The sequence below is a fragment of the Mauremys mutica genome, chromosome 6 (genome assembly GCF_020497125.1).
Source record: "Mauremys mutica isolate MM-2020 ecotype Southern chromosome 6, ASM2049712v1, whole genome shotgun sequence".
NCBI classification, from domain to species: domain Eukaryota; kingdom Metazoa; phylum Chordata; order Testudines; family Geoemydidae; genus Mauremys; species Mauremys mutica.
Window position 1 is genome coordinate 64,798,146 of NC_059077.1, and position 19,004 is coordinate 64,817,149.

The window sequence follows — 19,004 nt, forward strand, 5'->3', positions numbered from 1 at the left end:
TTTGTGTGTTTCTTATTTTACAGGTGCTCAGAGGGAGACACATGGAGTCAGATTTGCAGAAGGTGCTAAGCACTTCCATCATAGCCTGAAATCAATGGCAACTTTACACACACATTAAATGCTATAAACAGAGCCTGGAAAAGCAGGCTCTTGCATCTTAAATTGGGGACTCAAAATTAATGGACACTTGAAATATTGGCTTGAATCTTTCTTGGTCTCAAATCCCCATCCGTAAAATGAGGATTAAAATATCTCCATATTTCCCTCTGGAATTTTGAAGTTAAGTTCAGAAATGTTTCTGAGGCACTCAGATTTTATGGTGATGAGTGCTACAGAAAAGTCCTTGAGAAAATTAATAATTCTGTATTTAGAGGAGGGTTTAGATGGTATGCAGTGAATAAGAACTAGGCCACACATATTGAATGACGAGTATCAGAAGAAATACTGTACAGCTATCCATTCAGGGAGTACCTCTATCATGTGCACAGAATGAGGCAGGGGTCCTATGGAGTAAATAGTATGTGATTATATAATTGTAGATGATTATACCACATACCCAAAAGGGAGCTGAATTAAGGATGCACGGGCACTCTTAATTCTAGCATTTCCTAACTTTTGAATGCTTTGCAACCTTAATGTTCTTTTAATATAGTTTTTTTGGATGTTATATTCTGTATAGATTTTTACATTCCCCTCGTCAGTATAGTATCTAAATGCTATCCAACAATGTATTAAGCAATGTGACTAATATTTATCACATGTAGTCAGTCCTTGCTTCCACCCTCTCCCCATGGGGCCAAGCATCAGCTAACAAGACCACATATTTAAATTTCAGTGGACAGATCATTCTTGGAGGAAGATCCTTGACTTTGGAATTCACAGAACTGGAATTTACTGACATTAAGGCACAGAGCAAAGCTCATCTCTTCATAGGCTTTAGATGAGAGGCTGGGGAGCAGCAGCGGCTCCAGGCACCAGCGCTCCAAGCGCGTGCCTGGGTGGCAAGCCGTGGGGGGAACCCTGCCGGTTGCTGTGAGGGCAGCAGTCAGGCGGCCTTTGGCGGCTATTCGGGTACGCCGAAGCCACGGGACCGGCAAACCTCCCGCAGGCATACCGCCGAATTCGCGGGACTGGTGGACCTCCCACAGGCAAGCCGCCGAAGGCAGCCTGCCTGCTGTGCTTGGGGCGGCAAAAAAGCTAGAGCCGCCCTTGCTGGGGAGGAGCTAATTATCTGACCTATTAAGGAATGTCTACACTGCAGCTTGGCACAAGCCTCCCAACTCAGGCAGACACAGTTCTGCTAGCGGGGCTCAAGCAAACACACCAAGAATAACTGTGTGCACGTTGCTGCTCCAGTGGAGACTGGGACTAGTCAACAAAACTCAAGACTAGGATATTGGGTGGCTTGAGCTCAGGTGGCTAGCCCTAGTCTCTGCTAGAGTTACAAAGTCCACACATAGATATTTTTAGCAGGCTAGCTCAAAGGCTGTTAGCATGAGTTTGTTGATCTGGGCTAGGAGGCTTGCCCCAAACTTCAGAATAGACATACGCAGAAGGCACATTTTATAAACAAAGGTAAATAAAATGATCAGGAAGGAAGGAACTGTACATGAAAATGTAGGAAAAGAGATTAACACACACTCAGTGGAAAATTACTAAGAAAAATGAAGTCTTAAAAGTGCCAGTGAGAAGGGAAGAGATGATAACTTCCTCCAAAAGTCAGTGACTTTAAATATTAAGCATTTCTTTCATTTGGATAAAACTACAAAAGAGAAGGCAGATGCCAGGCAATTTTTTTTATTTAAGTACAGAGAAATTAATTCTCCAGTATATTCACTCCAATTTACTCTATGCAAAACAACCCCAACTGGATACCATTCTCCTTATTTGCAGCATGTTAAATGTCATTACATTTTCTCTGATCATGGAAAGAAAATGGACAACCTGTGGCCTGGCTCTACCATTACCAAAATTTACAGCAGGGATGGGAAAATCGGCAGTGAATACAAATGTACAGCCACAAGATAGTACCACCTACTTGTGCTGAAATATGGTTTTAACATAACTAACAACATAAGAACATAAGAATGGCCATCCAAAGGTCCATCCAGCCCAGTATTCTGTATTCTGACAGTGGCCAGTGCCATGTGCCCCAGAGGGAATGAACAGAACAGGTAATCAAGTGATCCCTCCCGTCATCCATTCTCAGCTTCTAGCAAACAGAGGCGAGGGACACCATCCCTGCCCATAACAACAATAAATACTTAGTATTTATAAAGAGCCACATCAGTAGATATCAAAGTGATATTTAAAGTTGAGTTAGCATCATTACCCTCATTTTACAGAAGAAGAAATGAAGGCAGAGAGAGATTAAATATTTTCTCAATAGTCAGAAATGTAGTAAAAGAAATGCCTGGAATAATATCCAAATCTCTGATTCCCCATCCAGTGGCCTATTTGCTGGACCAAATAGCTTCCCAAAATTTCCCAGTTCTGATTCTTTAGTTTAAAACAGATTATTTTCCATTTCTTCTTCATTAATGCCCTGAGATTCAGAAATGCAGGATATCCATAAATCTCACTGAAATCAATGGGAGCTGTGCAGATGTTTTGAAAATCAGGACACAAGATATTTTTTCTTTCCATTTTGCTAAACTATTGAAGGGATTTCTGAGGTTATGAAATCCTGAATTCATGTCTGTCAAGCAAGTGAAGGTAAAATGTTTTAAAATTTTGTTTCCAAAAGCATAAATTACATTCTGTTGTAGACTGGGAATGCTAATCGTTTGGGGACTTTTTAAACTCAAATCTTTGCCATTCACTGCTAAATGAATTTAAAGCTTTTAAACTAAGATTCTGCCAGTTCTCCCATGACTTATGGACATACCTCATGTAACAACAGTGTCCAGGAATAGAAAGATATGGGCCAAAGCTTGAGTACAAACTGTTTAAAAAAATATTGCAACTATCCCCACTGTGGGAAGATGCTGTGAGAGTAGTAGTACTTCCCAGTCCCCTGTGGAAGTTTGGTAGCCTGCTCTGTGGATCATGAGCTCAGACGCAAGCTCTATAAGAGATCCAAGTACTAAGAGGTACCGGCTGTAGTCCTTGGCATGTTTCCATAAACACACTCACATTATGAGTAACAGACAATTATTTTGCCAAGGCTGCCATAAACAAAAACATGCAAATATCATACACACAATTTCCTTACCAGTTATAACAAAATAATCAACCCTACAGTCCCTACCTAAGCCTTTAGAGGTAGTGCTCTAGAGGGGCATATGGGTAACAGTATCTCATAACGTTTGAACACTCTCCTCCTCGAACGTAGGCCACTGCCCGGTGTCTTTCAGCTATGGCTAGTACAGATGGGCAAAAATGTTGACAAATTGTTTATATGTTGAAAAATATAGTCTGGGGTCAACCAAAACTGTTCATAAATTTGGTCAAATTCATCTAATAATCTTGGCCAGGGAAACAAACAAACAAATTTTCCAAAACAGTTGAAAAGTTTTTGAAACAAAACATTTGAACTCTTTGTTTTTAAATGGCCTTTCACTTTGAAATTTAGTGAAACTTAGCTAAAACAGAAAGAAAGTGCAGAACACTCCACATTTAGGGCTCGTCTACACTAGAACTGTACCTATGTAGCTGCTGTAGCTCTGCTACTCTCTATGCCAACAGGAGAGAGCTCTCCCATCAGTATAATTATTCCACCTCCCTAAGCAGCAGTAGCTATGTTAGCAGGAGAGCTTCTCCCATTTACATAGTACTGTCCACACCGGTGCTTAGGTTGATGTAACTTATGGCACTAAGGGGAGTGGCTTTTCCACACCCTTGAGCAACCTAAGTTATAACAAAGTAAGTGTGTACAAGCTCTTAGTTTGACCAGAAACTAAATGCTTTTTGTTTTTCATTTCAGCAAGAGAAACCAACAATTTGTTGGCTTAGGTCAACCTAAATTCCCTCCCTTTTTTTATTTTTCAGTTTGGTGGCCCAGATCAATAATTCACCCAGCTCTAGTGGCTATTGTTTGCCACCTGTTGGCAACAGGAGGTGTCACCCCGTTCTCATTCTTCTAGTCTCAGCTCTAAGGTTGCTGCTACCAGCCTGCTGCTCATGCCCTCATGAAAACCTCTGTCTCTCTTCTGAGCCTGGCCTCTCTAACCTTAGGACATTACTTCTCCTTCCCGTATTCTAGGAATGATGAAGCCCTCTACTAGCTGGCTCCTCTCCCCCGCATCAGAAAGAAGGTACCTAAGTGATGACCCAGCATTCAACAACATTTATTACAATATGTTCATAAAAATGACCCCTTGATTTAAAGGTTCTACAATGGAGGGTTCTCCCAAAGTGAGGTTTCTACCTAGATTATTCTTGATTCTGCTTGGATATGGTTATCTGATTATCACTGTGTCAGGGACTGTACCGGCTTCCTATTAATTTCTGGGTTCAATTCAAGTGGGTGTAAACTTTGATCAATAATGTCCTCTCTACTTGGTCCTGATTAGGAACGAGACCATCCCATGGTTTGATATAGTATTTTGACCTTCATGGCATGGTACAAGGCTCATCTTTCCTCTCAGGCCTAGTTTGTGGTTGGTGGGTTGAGATTCAGTTTATTTTGCGGGAACATCTGTTCTTTTTTACTATGACTGAAAAGTATAGAAATGATGTCTTAATTCTTGTACTCAGGTTAATTCCCATTTAAGACAGTGAGGGAGAACTGGATAAGGACTCAGGATTTGTTTCAAAATATAGAAATTTGCAACCACAGATTGTTAAACCATTTTTATATAACTTTGATGAAGGTTTCATCTTCCCATGCAAGAATTAAATTACAGAAGAATCTAATATAATCTGCAAGAGGAACTTAGTTTAGTTTGAGCAGTCTAAATAAAATATCTTGACTATAACTAGAACTATCATAAATACTAAATTGGGATCTCAGACTTTTTCTTTTCTATGAAGTTGCATCTCAACAGCCTATTCCTTTATGCACCACTACTTTGCAATTATTTCTAATTTTATAGATCATTCATTGCCCTTCCATTTGCTGAATACCTTGCCCAGACCACACCTCTTTATGGCTAATTATTTGATTGGCATACTGCTCCCCGTAAATGAAACAATCAGCTTAACAAAGAGACCTTTATCTGATCAGAACTGTTCTGAGGAAGAAACACAATTTCAGAGCAAAAGAAGTCTGTTTCAGGGCTAGCTTTTAACCTGAAGGAACAGTACCCATATTAAGTAGCCAATTACACAGACACTCAGTTTTGCATTGTTACATGGCTCCTAGGAACACATTTCATACTTTCTGTGCATACTGATAATTTTCCCCCCCCCCCATCTGCTGACCTCTTTCTTAGTGGAAGGAAAGGAGCAGGAAGAATCTCTAGCACCACGGCTAAGAGATGGCTGCCAGTTTCCCACACACTTCCCCTCAGAACTGGCTAAAAATAAAACAAAAAAGTATTTTACCATATAAAATAATTGGATGGATTAGTCTAATTCTCTACTCTTTGTTTTTTTGAAAAATATTTGTTTCAGGATGTTGAGCTACTTGAAGAGCTCCATTTTTGGGGGGAGTCACATTTTAATTATTTCAAATTAATGTATTAAAAATGAAGGTTATATGAGGTTTGTCAAGTCTTAATAATAATAAAAAGTTGTAAACCTAGCCCCATGTTTTCCCTATATTTTGTAGAATAACAAACTACCACAAAATCTCACATTTCTTCTTAATGCTCACTCCTAAATCTGAAAATTAACTCATTTTGCCTAGGTTTTATAATGCGTGCTGTACATGATTTCATTATCTCTTTTAAATCATCATGAAGGGAGACAGAGACTCAATTGCCAGTACTTCCCATCAAGTTGAGGAAATATGATCTTCCTGCTCTCCCAATACTTCTGTAATACCAATGCATGGATGATAAGCAGCTGGCTGAATCTAAACCCAGGAAACTGATGTTGCTAGGAAGATAAAGCTCTTTTTGAAGAACTAGCTAAAAGCATCTCTTCTCACTTCATTAAGGGAGTCTTTCTGTGTAGACCCAGTTTATAAAAACCTTCTTCAAATGAGTCCGCTCCCACTATTGACTTAGGAATAATGATCCAAGTTGTTGGGATCTCAAGGTTGGATTATTATTGCACATGCCCTACATCTGAGAACAACTGAGGGTACCCTATCAGCAAAATTTGTAGGTGGGAGAAACAAAAATGATTAAAGGTCTAAAAAACATGATCTATGAGGGAAGATTGAAAAAATTGGGTTTGTTTAGTCTGGAGAAGAGAAGACGACGGGGGGGACATAACAGTTTTCAAGTACATAAAAGGTGTTACGAAGAGGAGGGAAAAATGTTTTCTTTAACCTTTGAGCATAACCTTTGGGCTTAATTGAAGCAAGGGAGGTTTATGTAGGACATTAGGAAAAATTCCTAATTGTCAGGGTGGTTGAGCATTGGAATAAATTGCCTAGGGAGGTTGTGAAATCTCCGCCATTGGAGATTTTTAGGAACAGTTTAGACAAACAGCTGTCAGGGATGGTCTAGATAATACCTAGTCTTGCCTTGAATGCAAGCGACTGGACAAGACGACCTCTTGTCCTACGATTCTATGATTGTTTTTATTATTACACTGGCTCCCTACAAATATCAAATCTACCTCCCCTCCATGTCTACAATTCTTCACATCAGTTACACTCCTTGAGGACAGTGATGTCCACAATAAAGGTAAGACATGAGAGAGCTGGGGCCAGAATTTTTCAGTAGATAGCCCTCAACTCTGGAATTCTTGTTCTCAAGAAATCAAAGCAATCTCAACTCTCACCACCTTTGGATCCAAGTTAAGACAAAGGCCCCCAAAACAAACAAACAAACCTAAATTCAAATACCTTTCCCTCCCATTCAACAGGAGAGATGGGAACATAGAAGAAGTAACTAATTCTGCATAAACTACCCAATTCTGTTTTCTTGTAAGATGCTCAAATATCACAGTGACAAAGAAGTATTAGATTAATTAGATTCAACAACATACGTTTAAGGCAAAGAACATTAACTTTTCTTTTTGAACCAAATATATTAAAGAGTTTATTTTTCCTTATTTAGTTCCTTTGGTTAATGAAGTTGCACATCCTTTTACCCACAACTGTCAAGTGTTAGAATTTCTTTACCTCTGCAGAGTGGTGTCTACAGAATAAACACATTGTATGTGCATCAATTTTTGATCCAGACAAGCCTTCATCCTCTTGAGAAGCAATTGTGTCAATTCTACAAGTAGACTTGAGAGTGTGGGTAAAGCTTGTAGTTATAACAGGAAGACAGAGGTGAAAAAGCAGTGACTTAGTTTATTGTTTTAATTATAATTAAGGCTACGAGTTGGTCATAGAGGTTACAGATTCCATGATTTTGTGTGATTTCCATGACTGTAGCCCTGGGTGGTGGGGCTCTAGCTGTCAGCAGTGGAGCTTGAGCTTCCATGATGTATTGTTTATTCCTTGCATCCTTCTGTGACTTTTACTAAAAATACCTGTGACAAAATCTTAGCCTTAATTATAATATCTTGCTTTATACACAGATTAAGTAAATTTCTTCTTCCATCAGCCTTGATCTTTTAATCCATTCTATCTGGTGCCAGGCTCCTCTCAAGGAATAATTAACAAGTATAGCAATGCCTAGTAAGGTTTGGATTTAACCAATTATTGCATGAAATCAGAGAGCAAGAGATAGGCACAATGGTAAAGCAAATAAATAACAACAATAATAATAATAGAAAAAGGGAGCTGAGCATCTATCTCCCATTGGCCTCAAAGGATTTAGCTCCAAATATGTACATTCATACACTTTATAAATAACATTTAATAGTTGTCACAGTCAGTCATGTTATATACATTGTAAAATAAACTCAAATACAGTACTGTAGATTTCTGTATTCTTGAGAGACAATCCTAGATATTCTCTAAAAACATATTTTATAATAAAAATAGTATAAATCATTTTCATGAAGAAAGTTATCAATTGCATTGCCTACTAACATTACTTAGATTATATAGAAACAACCATACCAGTACTAGATCATCCATAAAAAGGTTTTTAAAATCCCTGGGTATTATAATTAGTGATGATTCCATAAGAAAACATAATTTAGATTCCATTTCATGTTCCCCAGATGAACTTTACCTGGATTCTAAACACCAAATATGCTTTTTGTTGATTGTCCTGGACATCACAGGAAGACAGCAAAAATGTGTTTTAACTCGGCCACAACTTCATTAACATATCTGGGAATTATCTGGAATAACTTGTTCAATGGAAGTCAGCCTTCCTTTGTAACCCACTCCATATGGTGGAGGGCTTCAACCCCCCACTCCATTAACTGGCCCCAGCACCATAGGTGCTGGAACTAGGGGTGCTGGGGTTTCAGCAGCACCCCCTGGCTTGAAGTGGTTTCCATCTTATACAGGGATTTACAGTTTGGTTAAATGACTCGCAGCACCCCCACTATACAAACTGTTCCAGCACCATTTCTGAGGCACATAATAATGGCCATATTGGGTCAGATCAACTGTCAATCTAGCCCAGAACCCTGTCTTCCAACAGTAACCGGTGCCAGACGCTTCAGAAGGAATGAACAGAACAGGACATTTTATCAATTGAACCCAATCCCCTGTCCTTTATACAAGGGTAAAGGGGGCAGGGAAGAGGTGTTTGTCTCACTGTACCAAACATTAGGAACACCAACCCAATTCCTTACCTTCTTTAGGAGATGCCTTCTTTTAATCCTCTTCCAATTCTGGTTTATCAGAGAATTTGAACAAGTACCGGCACTGGGCACCTGCCAAGTTGCAACAAAATGGATTTTACAATCTAACCTACCTACCAGGTCCCTGGACTACTGAGAGTAAGGCCAACAAAAACCAAACCCACGCTACACAGGCCAATCTGGCAGTAAGGGAAAAATTCCTTCCCAGCCCAAAAAAGGCTATGAGCATAATATCCAGAGAAAGGCTCCCAAACTCTAATCCCAAAAGAGGATGGGGATTTTTCTTCCCTGCGCAGAATAGGGCTGGGGAAGGGCTTACAAAATTGATGCACAGGAGCCAATAGGCTGCCAAACCAATCAACCACAGAGGCCCCTTTCTCTCCTCTTCACATTCACAAGAAGTGGGTGGGGTTTACTAACCTTAAAGAGGCCAAATGCAAGTTTTGTCCCAAACAAAAAAAACCTCACCTTTGAGGCTGTAGAGATTATAGGTTATGATAAACTTCATGCTGGGATTATGAAAAATCTCAGAAAGAAGTCTATAGGCCATGAAATCATGTACAAGAGAGAGTGTTTCTCAGCAAATGCATTATAGTTACAGAATTTTAAACTAACAGAATGCACATCATAATAGACAGAAGAATAAGTGTTTTATGTTTTTCTTCCCCAGAAATCTCACTCAGGTTTCGTAGGCATGATGTCTAAACTACAGTCGTATTTATTAATGTTTATGGTTCCTTTAGCAAAGAGCCTGAAAAACCCTATGTAGGTCCATTGCATTCAACTAATCTACAGAGGTGTTTTTTTCATGAATGCATCACATCTGGAAATCAACTGATGCTAGATTAATTTGTGCTCTTATTGAATAATGTTTCAGAAACTTTCCTTCAAGATTTTCTCTTTCCATGTGGGGGCGGGGAGGGGGGACTGAAAAAAACCCAAACAAATCCTCTAACTTGGTACATTACTGTCCTACCAAAATGAGCTAATGAAAATACTTAGGACTTTTGACCTAATCAGAAGTCCCAGAAATCACAATTTGTTTCTAAAGTACAGATATCACCTATATTTGCTAAGCCAATAAGAAATGCATTTGGAAATAAGGTCATATATTGCCATGATTAGGTGAAGCAGTCCTGATCATTATACTTATTATACAAAAATTAAATTATCCTTTTTTTCCAATTAGATACTGGAATTTGTTAACACATGATCTAAAACATGGACAATTAGAAAACAAAGAATGTGTAACACATTCACTACCATTCACTGAGTAGAAAAGAATTTTCTTTAATCTTGTTCTTAATTACACTAAAGAAGGAAGCTGTCCTGAAAACTGTTCAGAAGGAGTTTCAAATAAAAATAATAAAACGTAGAAAGACTGCTACCAATACACCAATAATGCTTTGCTTTTCATTAAAAATGAGCAGAGACAAAGGATCTGCTCCAGATATAAGATACAATAAGATTAAGCACACGACATGTAAAGTACCAGTTTTTGATGCATTTTATATTAGAGTCAACGTGCTAACGTCAACCCCTTACAATAGCAATGAAAGAACCAATATACAAACATCATCAGCATCATGGCAAATCCCAAAGGGATGTAGTCTCCTTGCAGGTCGAGTGCTACCCAGATCAATCTGCAACTAGGTTCTTAAGACTGTCTATACAAATACATAATCAATAACTGTAATCCTAAGAAGTTTAGCTATCACAGTCTAGACTAGGAGCATGGGGGAAACTGATACACTAGGAGCCAAACTGGTCTGATTAGAGCAATCAAATCTATTTATTTTAATTAACAGTATGGAAAAAGTTTAAAATTCCACACAAATATCAAAACATGTTGTCCATGTATTTCCATTAATAATCTGAAATGTCATTACTGTATTCTGTTTGTTTGAAACGTATGTTGGCCAATACTGAACAATTTACAACATGGTATGAAGCTTTTCTTTCTACTACACAAAATGTATCTGAGCTAAATCCAATGATAGATTTCAAGGCCAAAAGGCACCATTGTGTTCATCCAGTTTGACCTTCTGTATACCACAGGCCACAGAATATCCCAGAATAATTCTTAGAGCATATCTTTTAGAAAAACATTCCATCTTGATTTTAAAATGGTCAGCAATGGAGAATCCACACTAATCCTGGTAAATTGTTCCGACTGATTAATCTCACCACAGAAAATGTATGCTTTATTTCTAATCTGAATTTGTGTAGCTTCAACTTCCAGCCATTGGATATTGTTATGCCTTTCTCTGCTACAGTGACCAGACAGCAAATGTGAAAAATCAGGATGTGGGTGGGGGGTAATAGGACCCTATATAAGAAAAAGACCCAAAAATCGGGACTGTCCCTATAAAATCGGAACATCTGGTCACCCTATTCTCTGCTAGACTGAAGAGCCGATTATCAAATATTTGTACCCCATGTAAATACTTATAGACTGTACTCAAGTCACCCCTTAACCTTCTCTTTGTTAAACTAAATAGATTGATCTCTGAGTCTATCACTATAAGGCATGTTTTCTAATCCTTTAATCATTGTCATGGCTCTTTTCTGAACCTCCAATTTATCAACATCCTTTTTGAATTGTGGGCACCAAACCGGGCACGGTATTTCAGCAATGGCCACACCAGTGCTAAATACAAAGGTAAAATAGCCTCTCTACAGCTGTTCAAGATTCCCCTATTTATACATCCCAAGATCACATTAGCTTTTTTGGACACAGCATCACACTGGGGCTCACAATCATCTGATTATCCACCCTAACCTTCAAAAAATGTCTCAGAGTCATTGCTTCCTAGGATAGATCCCCCATCCTGTAAGTATGGCCTTCAATCTTTGTTCTTAGATGTATTCATTTAACTGTATTAAAACACACATTGTTTGCTTTCACATGGTTTACCAAGTGATCGATTGTTCTGAATCCATGACTTGTCCTCTTCATTATTTACCACTCCTCCAATGTTTGTGTTGTCTCCAACCTTTATCAGTCATGATTTTATGTTTTCTTTCAGATCATTGATAAAAACATTAAATACCATAGGGCCAAGAACAGATCCCTGGAGGACCCCACTGGAAACAGACCCATTTTATGATGATTCTCCATTTACAGTTACATTTTGAGACCTCTCAATTATTAAATGGATTTAAAGCTGGCTGTGTGCCATGTTAATTATATATTGTTCTAGTGTTTTAAGCAAAATATTGTGGGGGTAACAAGTCAAATACCTTATAGAAGTCTATTATCTTAAATCAAGCAACTGTATAATCTCATAAAATAAAAGATATCAAGTTATTTTGACAGAATCTGTTGTCCAGAAACAACACTGATTTGCATTAATTACATTGCCCTCCTTTAATTCTTTATTAATCAAGTCCTGTATCAGCTGCTCCATTACCTTACCCAGGATCAATGTCAGGTTTACAGGCCTATAATTAGCCGGGTCATCCATTCACCCTTTTTTTTAAATGGAGAGATATTCACTCCCTATCAGTATAATCTGAGGAACTAAACCCTGAAAACCTAGCACAACTGAATATAATATGTCAGTTTACAATAACACCATTACATTCACACTAGTTCTTTTCTACAGTCTTTTCAAAGTGTTCACCTCTTTCACAGAACACCAATCCTTACTTCATAGGAATTTAGAACAGATTCGCAGAGGGGAAAAGAAGGTGAACTATCACATAAATACCCTCACTGGCAATGTCCCAGAACCATTTTACAAACAAATTAATCTCTACGGAGTTTGTAACTGCTACTGAGCACTAAGTCTTTACAAAACAATAAGTCTCCCAAATAATGCTGAAAGGTTTAAAATACTACGGTATAATTCACTATTTTATTTTTCTATCTACAAAGGGAAGAAATATATTCTGACTGTGGTCTGACACTGTGTCAAACCTTTTCCAGCGGGGAGGGTGTGAGGGGAGGGGAAAGAAGAAGGAAGGGGCGGGAAGAACCCTTGTAAAGTGTTTATGTCAGAATCATGATAGATTTTTAAATTAGAAATATTAAACATATGCAAGTTTTAAGAAAGGTTAGATTTTCATTCTGTCTGCAAACTGCTACATCTACCTAAAATTGGACATGATAATTGAACAATACCACATATTTCTTCTAAGTGTTCATAACATTTGGTTGGCTGTTGAAAAGAAAGATACTGGGAGTCAAGGATTACTACATTATACAGAGAGCAAAAGCACCTCCTTTCTACAATGTTGGCTTTAGTCCTTGGAAATGTCCTGATAAAATCATTTTGGAGCTGAAGCTTTCCAGGCCTGGTCTCTGTCTTAAGGAGATTTTTTTTTTAAATGATTGAGCCATTCTTTAAGCCAAATTGCAGGACAAGTAGAAAATATGTGTGAGAATATGTGAGTGTATACACACACACAAAAAAATGTTGGGAGAGATTTTCAAAAGGGACTTATGCTTCTAAACCTCCTAAGCACTTTTTAAAATGCTACCCATATTTATTAACAGCTCTAGAGGCAAAATAGCTGAGGATAGAAATTTCAAAACTGCTTTCTCAGAAGGGAAGTGTGTTTAAGTATTCTGGTGAAGAATGGTTTTGGTTTGACCAAATAATAAGCCTCTGAACATTGCATTTCATGAACCAGAAGAAGCCCTAGCATCATTCACCACATATTTTCTAAGCATGCCCTCATTCACTGTGCACCTTAACTACTGTAATTAATTGTAAGTGTTTAGAAAAGGAATCCAGACATCAGGAGCCTTTGCTTCATTCACTGTGCCTCTTGAAATATAAAAGCAGCCCCATTCATAGAATTCAGTGAAGATTCTCATCTGCAAAATTCTTACATATAGCATACACAATAGAGTATTCTGGCAAGATAGCACCAAACAGATCTAAACTATGGAAATTGTTTCTTCTGTTTAAAAAATCCCTAAGAAATTACATTTTTAAAGCTATGTTAAGAGAATATTAATAATATAGTATTAAGTGTTCCAAATTAAGAAAACAAAGTAATCCAAGGGGGCAAAGTAAAAGTTGTGCATGAAACTTTAACTTTGCCCCCTTGGATTACAATACAGTCTTTAATTCTATGATCTCATGTTATCGTATCATGTTATTTTCTCAAATAATATGTACCAGACTTTTTTCTACAAAAATCTTATATACATATCTAACTAGTATATCTTATGAGATCAATAACTATTTTTGCATTCTTGCTTACTTATACTACTTTCATTATGCACATGTAACCAAAACTTTGCCTTTCTTAACATTTAAATCAACATTGAGCTTAACATAAGATTATTAATGGAATTATATTAATTTTAATTTTCCTTACTCATGCCCATCCACCTACCTAAAAAAGCATCATTAAGGGGAATTTTTAATAAAAGTATAGTATACCGTCAAATTATTTTTTCCTAATTTGCTTTCCACCAGTTTTTACTTTCAGACATTCCTCTTGAAATGCCAGATGGCTTTGGCAAGAGAAGCTGTACTGAAAGTATGCCTTCACATTTAAATGTAATTTGTAGTGAAAGTGCAGTAATTTTTCACAGAAATTTTTAGCTGTTGAATCTTATACTGAAAAGGAAATATTTTCCTCAAAATTCTTATATTCCTGGAAAAAAAAACAACAACACATTTCATGATGACAGACATACAGTAATAAGTTTAGAGCATGGAGACATGGCCTCAGATTTAAATTTGTTAGAATTGGGGGCAAACAAGACAATTATATTTTAACTCAAACACATTCTGAAACATTTAGAAACTCATATTATAGCCCGTATTTAATCTATTGCAGCAGTCAGTAAGTCAAATGACTACAAATGTAAGTTTAAATAATATAAAATATACCATCCACCATAATTGTGCTGTCCTATAATTTCTTTAAAAGTACCTAATATTTGTGCGTTCCAGATATAATCTATTAAAATGTGGGTTTTTATTTGTTTCAAGATATTAAGTAACTTTTTAAGATAAATACAGTGGGCCAATTTTATAATCACACCAGTTTTATAGTAATGTAATCCTATCCACATCAATGTGGACTGGGGTTATTCTATCTACTACCCAAGATCCACAAACCTGGAAACCCTGGACACCCCATCATCTCGGGCATTGGCACTCTCACTGAAGGACTGTCTGGATATGTGAACTCTCTACTCAGACCCTCCGCCACCAGCACTCTCAGCTATCTCTGTGACACCACTGGTTTCCTGAGAAAACTACAATGCATTGGTGATCTTCCAGAAAACACCATCCTAGCCACCATGGATGTGGAGGCTCTCTACAAAAACATCCCCCACACAGATGGAATACAAGCTGTCAGGAACAGTATCCCTGATGATGACACAACACAACTGGTTGCTAAGCTCTGTGACTTTATCCTCACGCACAATTATTTCAAATTTGGTGACCTCCAGACCAGTGGCACCACTATGGGCACCCGCATGACCCCACAATATGCCAACATTTTTATGGCTGACCTGGAACAATGCTTCCTCAGCTCTCGTCCACTCACGCCCCTTCTCTACCTACGCTACATTGATGACATCATCATCTGGACCCATAGAAAGGAGACACTGGAAGAATTCCACCACGATTTCAACAGCTTCCACCCACCATCAACCTCAGCCTGGACCAATCTACATGGGAAGTCCACTTCCTAGACACCACGATACAAATAAGTGACGGTCACGTTAACACCACCCTATACCGAAAACCCACCGACCGCTATGCCTACCTTCATGCCTTCAGCTTCCATCCCGGACACAGCACACGATCCATCGTCTACAGCCAAGCGCTGAGGTATAACCGCATTTGCTCCAACCCCTCAGACAGAGACCAACACCTACAAGCTCTTCACCAAGCAGTCTCAAAACTACGATACCCGCACGAGGAAATAAGGAAACAAATCAACAGAGCCAGACGTGTACCCAGAAGCCTCCTGCTGCAAGACAAGCCCAAGAAGGAAACCAACAGAACTCCACTGGCCATCACCTACAGTCCTCAGCTAAAACCTCTCCAACACATCATCAGTGATCTACAACCCATCCTGGACAACGATCCCTCACTTTCAGAAGCCTTGGGAGGCAGGCCAGTCCTCGCCCACAGACAACCCGCCAACCTTAAGCATATTCTCATCAGCAACCATACACCGCACCATAGTCACTCTAACTCAGGAACCAATCCATGCAACAAACCTCGATGCCAACTCTGCCCACATATCTACACCAGCGACACCATCACAGGACCTAACCAGATCAGCCACATTATCACTGGTTCATTCACTGCACATCCACTAATGTAATATACGCCATCATATGCCAGCAATGCCCCTCTGCTATGTACATCGGCCAAACTGGACAATCCCTACGTAAAAGAATAAATGGACACAAATCAGATATTAGGAATGGCAATATACAAAAACCTGTAGGAGAACACTTCAACCTCCTTGGACACACAATATCAGATTTAAAGGTAGCCATCCTGAAGCAAAAAAACTTCAGGACCAGACTCCAAAGAGAAACTGCTGAACTTCAGTTAATTTGCAAATTTGACACCATCAGCACAGGATTAAACAAAGACTGTGAATGGCTTGCCAACTACAAAACCAGTTTCTCCTCCCTTGGTGTTCACACCTCAACTGCTAGAAGGGGCCTCATCCTCCCTGACTGAACTAACCTCGTTATCTCTAGACTGATTCTTGCCTGCATATTTATACCTGCCTCTGGAAATTTCCATCACATGCTTCTGACGAAGTGGGCATTTCCCACGAAAGCTTATGCTCCAATATTTCTGTTAGTCTATAAGGTGCCACAGGACTCTGTCGCTTTTTACACACCAATGATTTTAACCAGCATGAGAGTAGAAACAGATCAACTAAAATGAAGACCCAGAGAGAAAGCCCTTTGACCACACAGTAAATAAATAAGTAAGTTCCTGAATATCCCTTTACGCTTTTGGTAACACTTTATATATTAAAGTTCCAGGTAGTACCTGCTATCATGGTAGGAACTGTGAAAACAGTCCCTTTAAAAATGTAGCCAATACTAGAACTGAAATCAATTAGTACTATCCCTCACACCCTTTAAGAAAAGGTTAGAAGACACAAGACTCCATAATTTCATTCTTCACATTGTTAAATATATAAGACTAGGAGGTCAAAGAGCAATCTGGAACATCCATTTCTACTCATTACAATTGCCAGGTTTAACAGTACATGAATCCTGAAAAACATGAGATACAATGAAAGGATGTGCAATTAACAGACGTTGCTCAGGGTTACCTCTCCTCTACAGCACCAAATGCCTATAATGAAGTGAGTCTGCTACCAAGAAAGATTAGATTTATATATCCTAGAAAATGTGTTATACCCTGATGAACAGCATAAAATTGACATAATGGCTCTTCAGGGCTATAAATGTAGCTTTTCCCTACTTTAATTGGTGATGACTAGATTGACCTTTTCTCTATAATTGTAACTACAGTACAGCAATTAGACAAATCACCATCTCTATCGTTTCACATACATATTAAATAAAAAGCAAAGGAAGTGGTTCTCAGTCACCAGTTTAATGCTGGTGTTAAAGTACAACTGCATTTTACATTTCCACTCATGTGGGTAAGGTTTAATTTCTAGCAAGAAATAATTGCAGTTGGGATGAGAAAATTCTATTACATCATATAAGAAAATAATGAAAAGTGACAAATATGTTAGGAACACTCTATATCATCTATCCCCCAACACATCCCTTGATCATGTAAAGGTGAACACTGCTGTTTGTCACTATTACCATATTAAAGAGATTTTTTTTATCATTTAAATTTTTCACACACCCTTTGGCTCATTGTAATTGATGGAAAAGGCAGAATCCACATAAAATCAAATGTCTCCATTATTAGGAGTACATATTGAACAAGGACTAAATGTCAAAAAAGCATCTCAAAAAAGCTCAGTTTTCTCATGGATTAGACTGAATACATGATACCTCTATATTAAAAATTGTTTTCCTCTCCTGCTAGAAAAGCAATTACCAAGTATTATTAAACACATAAGAGAGAGGGTATCTGCCCATTAAGCTCTCCTTTTTTATTAAATACTGTATCATACAATTCTCTATTATAATATTGTAAAGTAATAAAATATGCAGCATTAAAAGTTATACACAAACATATATTAGAATTGCTACCCTCAGTTTACAGAGGGGGAAACAGAGAGGTTAAGTGACTTTCCTGTAAGGCTGTGTTTAAGGGTAGACTAGATTTTAGTCCTCTTTATAAACTGACTTGCTATGTGACCTTGGGAAAGTCATGTAATTTCACTGAACAGAAGTTTCCCAATTTGGAAAACAGAGCTAATGAGATTAGATTATTTCATAATGATGTTATGAGCTGTAATCAAACAATGCTTTTACATAGCACTTTGCAAGTAAAGTATAAATGTAAAGTCCTATCAGTGGCACAGGCAGCATGTGACTCAGGGACTCCCAGTCCTGTTTTCTCTATACTATGTATTCTCCATGGAATCTCCTCTTCAAAAAGTCACAATAAACCTTCTGAACAAAATTTTGTGTAATAAGCCTTTTTAATTTATCATGTACCTCAATGTAAAAAATATTCAGTATCCCGAAATTTCACAACATACTGAAATATCTGGAGTACCAAATTATGTAAAACAATTTTGCAAATACTACCTTTACTCATATATATATAATCTTGAAGTGGGCAAAGTGTCATCATCTGGAAGTATCTACGTATCATAACACCTCTATATTTGATGAAACAATTATTTTTTCCTATAAACAACAGATGATGTTGGCTTGCCCCTTTTCACTATATACATGTAATTTATATGAGTATTGAAATTCAAATGGTATTTTGAATTGGGGGGCATAGGTGAGGAGGTCTCTTACCTAAACAATCTCAGAAAAGGATTTCAAAATATGGTAATCTGACACCGTATATATATATATATATTAAATAGCTCATGTTTCCTGGAATCCCTTTTACAATGGAATATAGTAGTATATGTTTTACATATTGATGAGGTTACTTATGACCACATAACTTGGGATAGCGCAAGTTATTTTGATGAAGGAGCCTGTTTAGCACGGTTACTCTTCTGACCTTTGTGCTAGAGACTAATCACGACCAGCAACAGGCAACATGCAGAGAAGAGTGCCAGCTATTAAAGCATTCTTTGCTGGCTGATACAGTGACTGGCATTATCAG

At 38.0% G+C, this 19,004-nt stretch overlaps 1 protein-coding gene across 4 annotated transcripts in view; it reads right to left on the reverse strand.

Moving 5' to 3' along the window:
* Positions 1-19,004, reverse strand: part of FBXL17 (F-box and leucine rich repeat protein 17) — a 468,601-nt gene that overhangs the window by 247,334 nt on the left and 202,263 nt on the right. Inside the window, exon 7 of one of the 4 annotated variants that reach the window (XM_045021622.1) lies at positions 8,761-8,841. The exons of the other annotated variants lie outside the window; for them this stretch is intronic. Within the exon in view, the coding sequence (XP_044877557.1) occupies positions 8,808-8,841 (34 nt within the window). The 3' untranslated portion in view covers positions 8,761-8,807. The remainder of the gene's footprint in view (positions 1-8,760; positions 8,842-19,004) is intronic. 4 annotated transcript variants of the gene reach the window in all.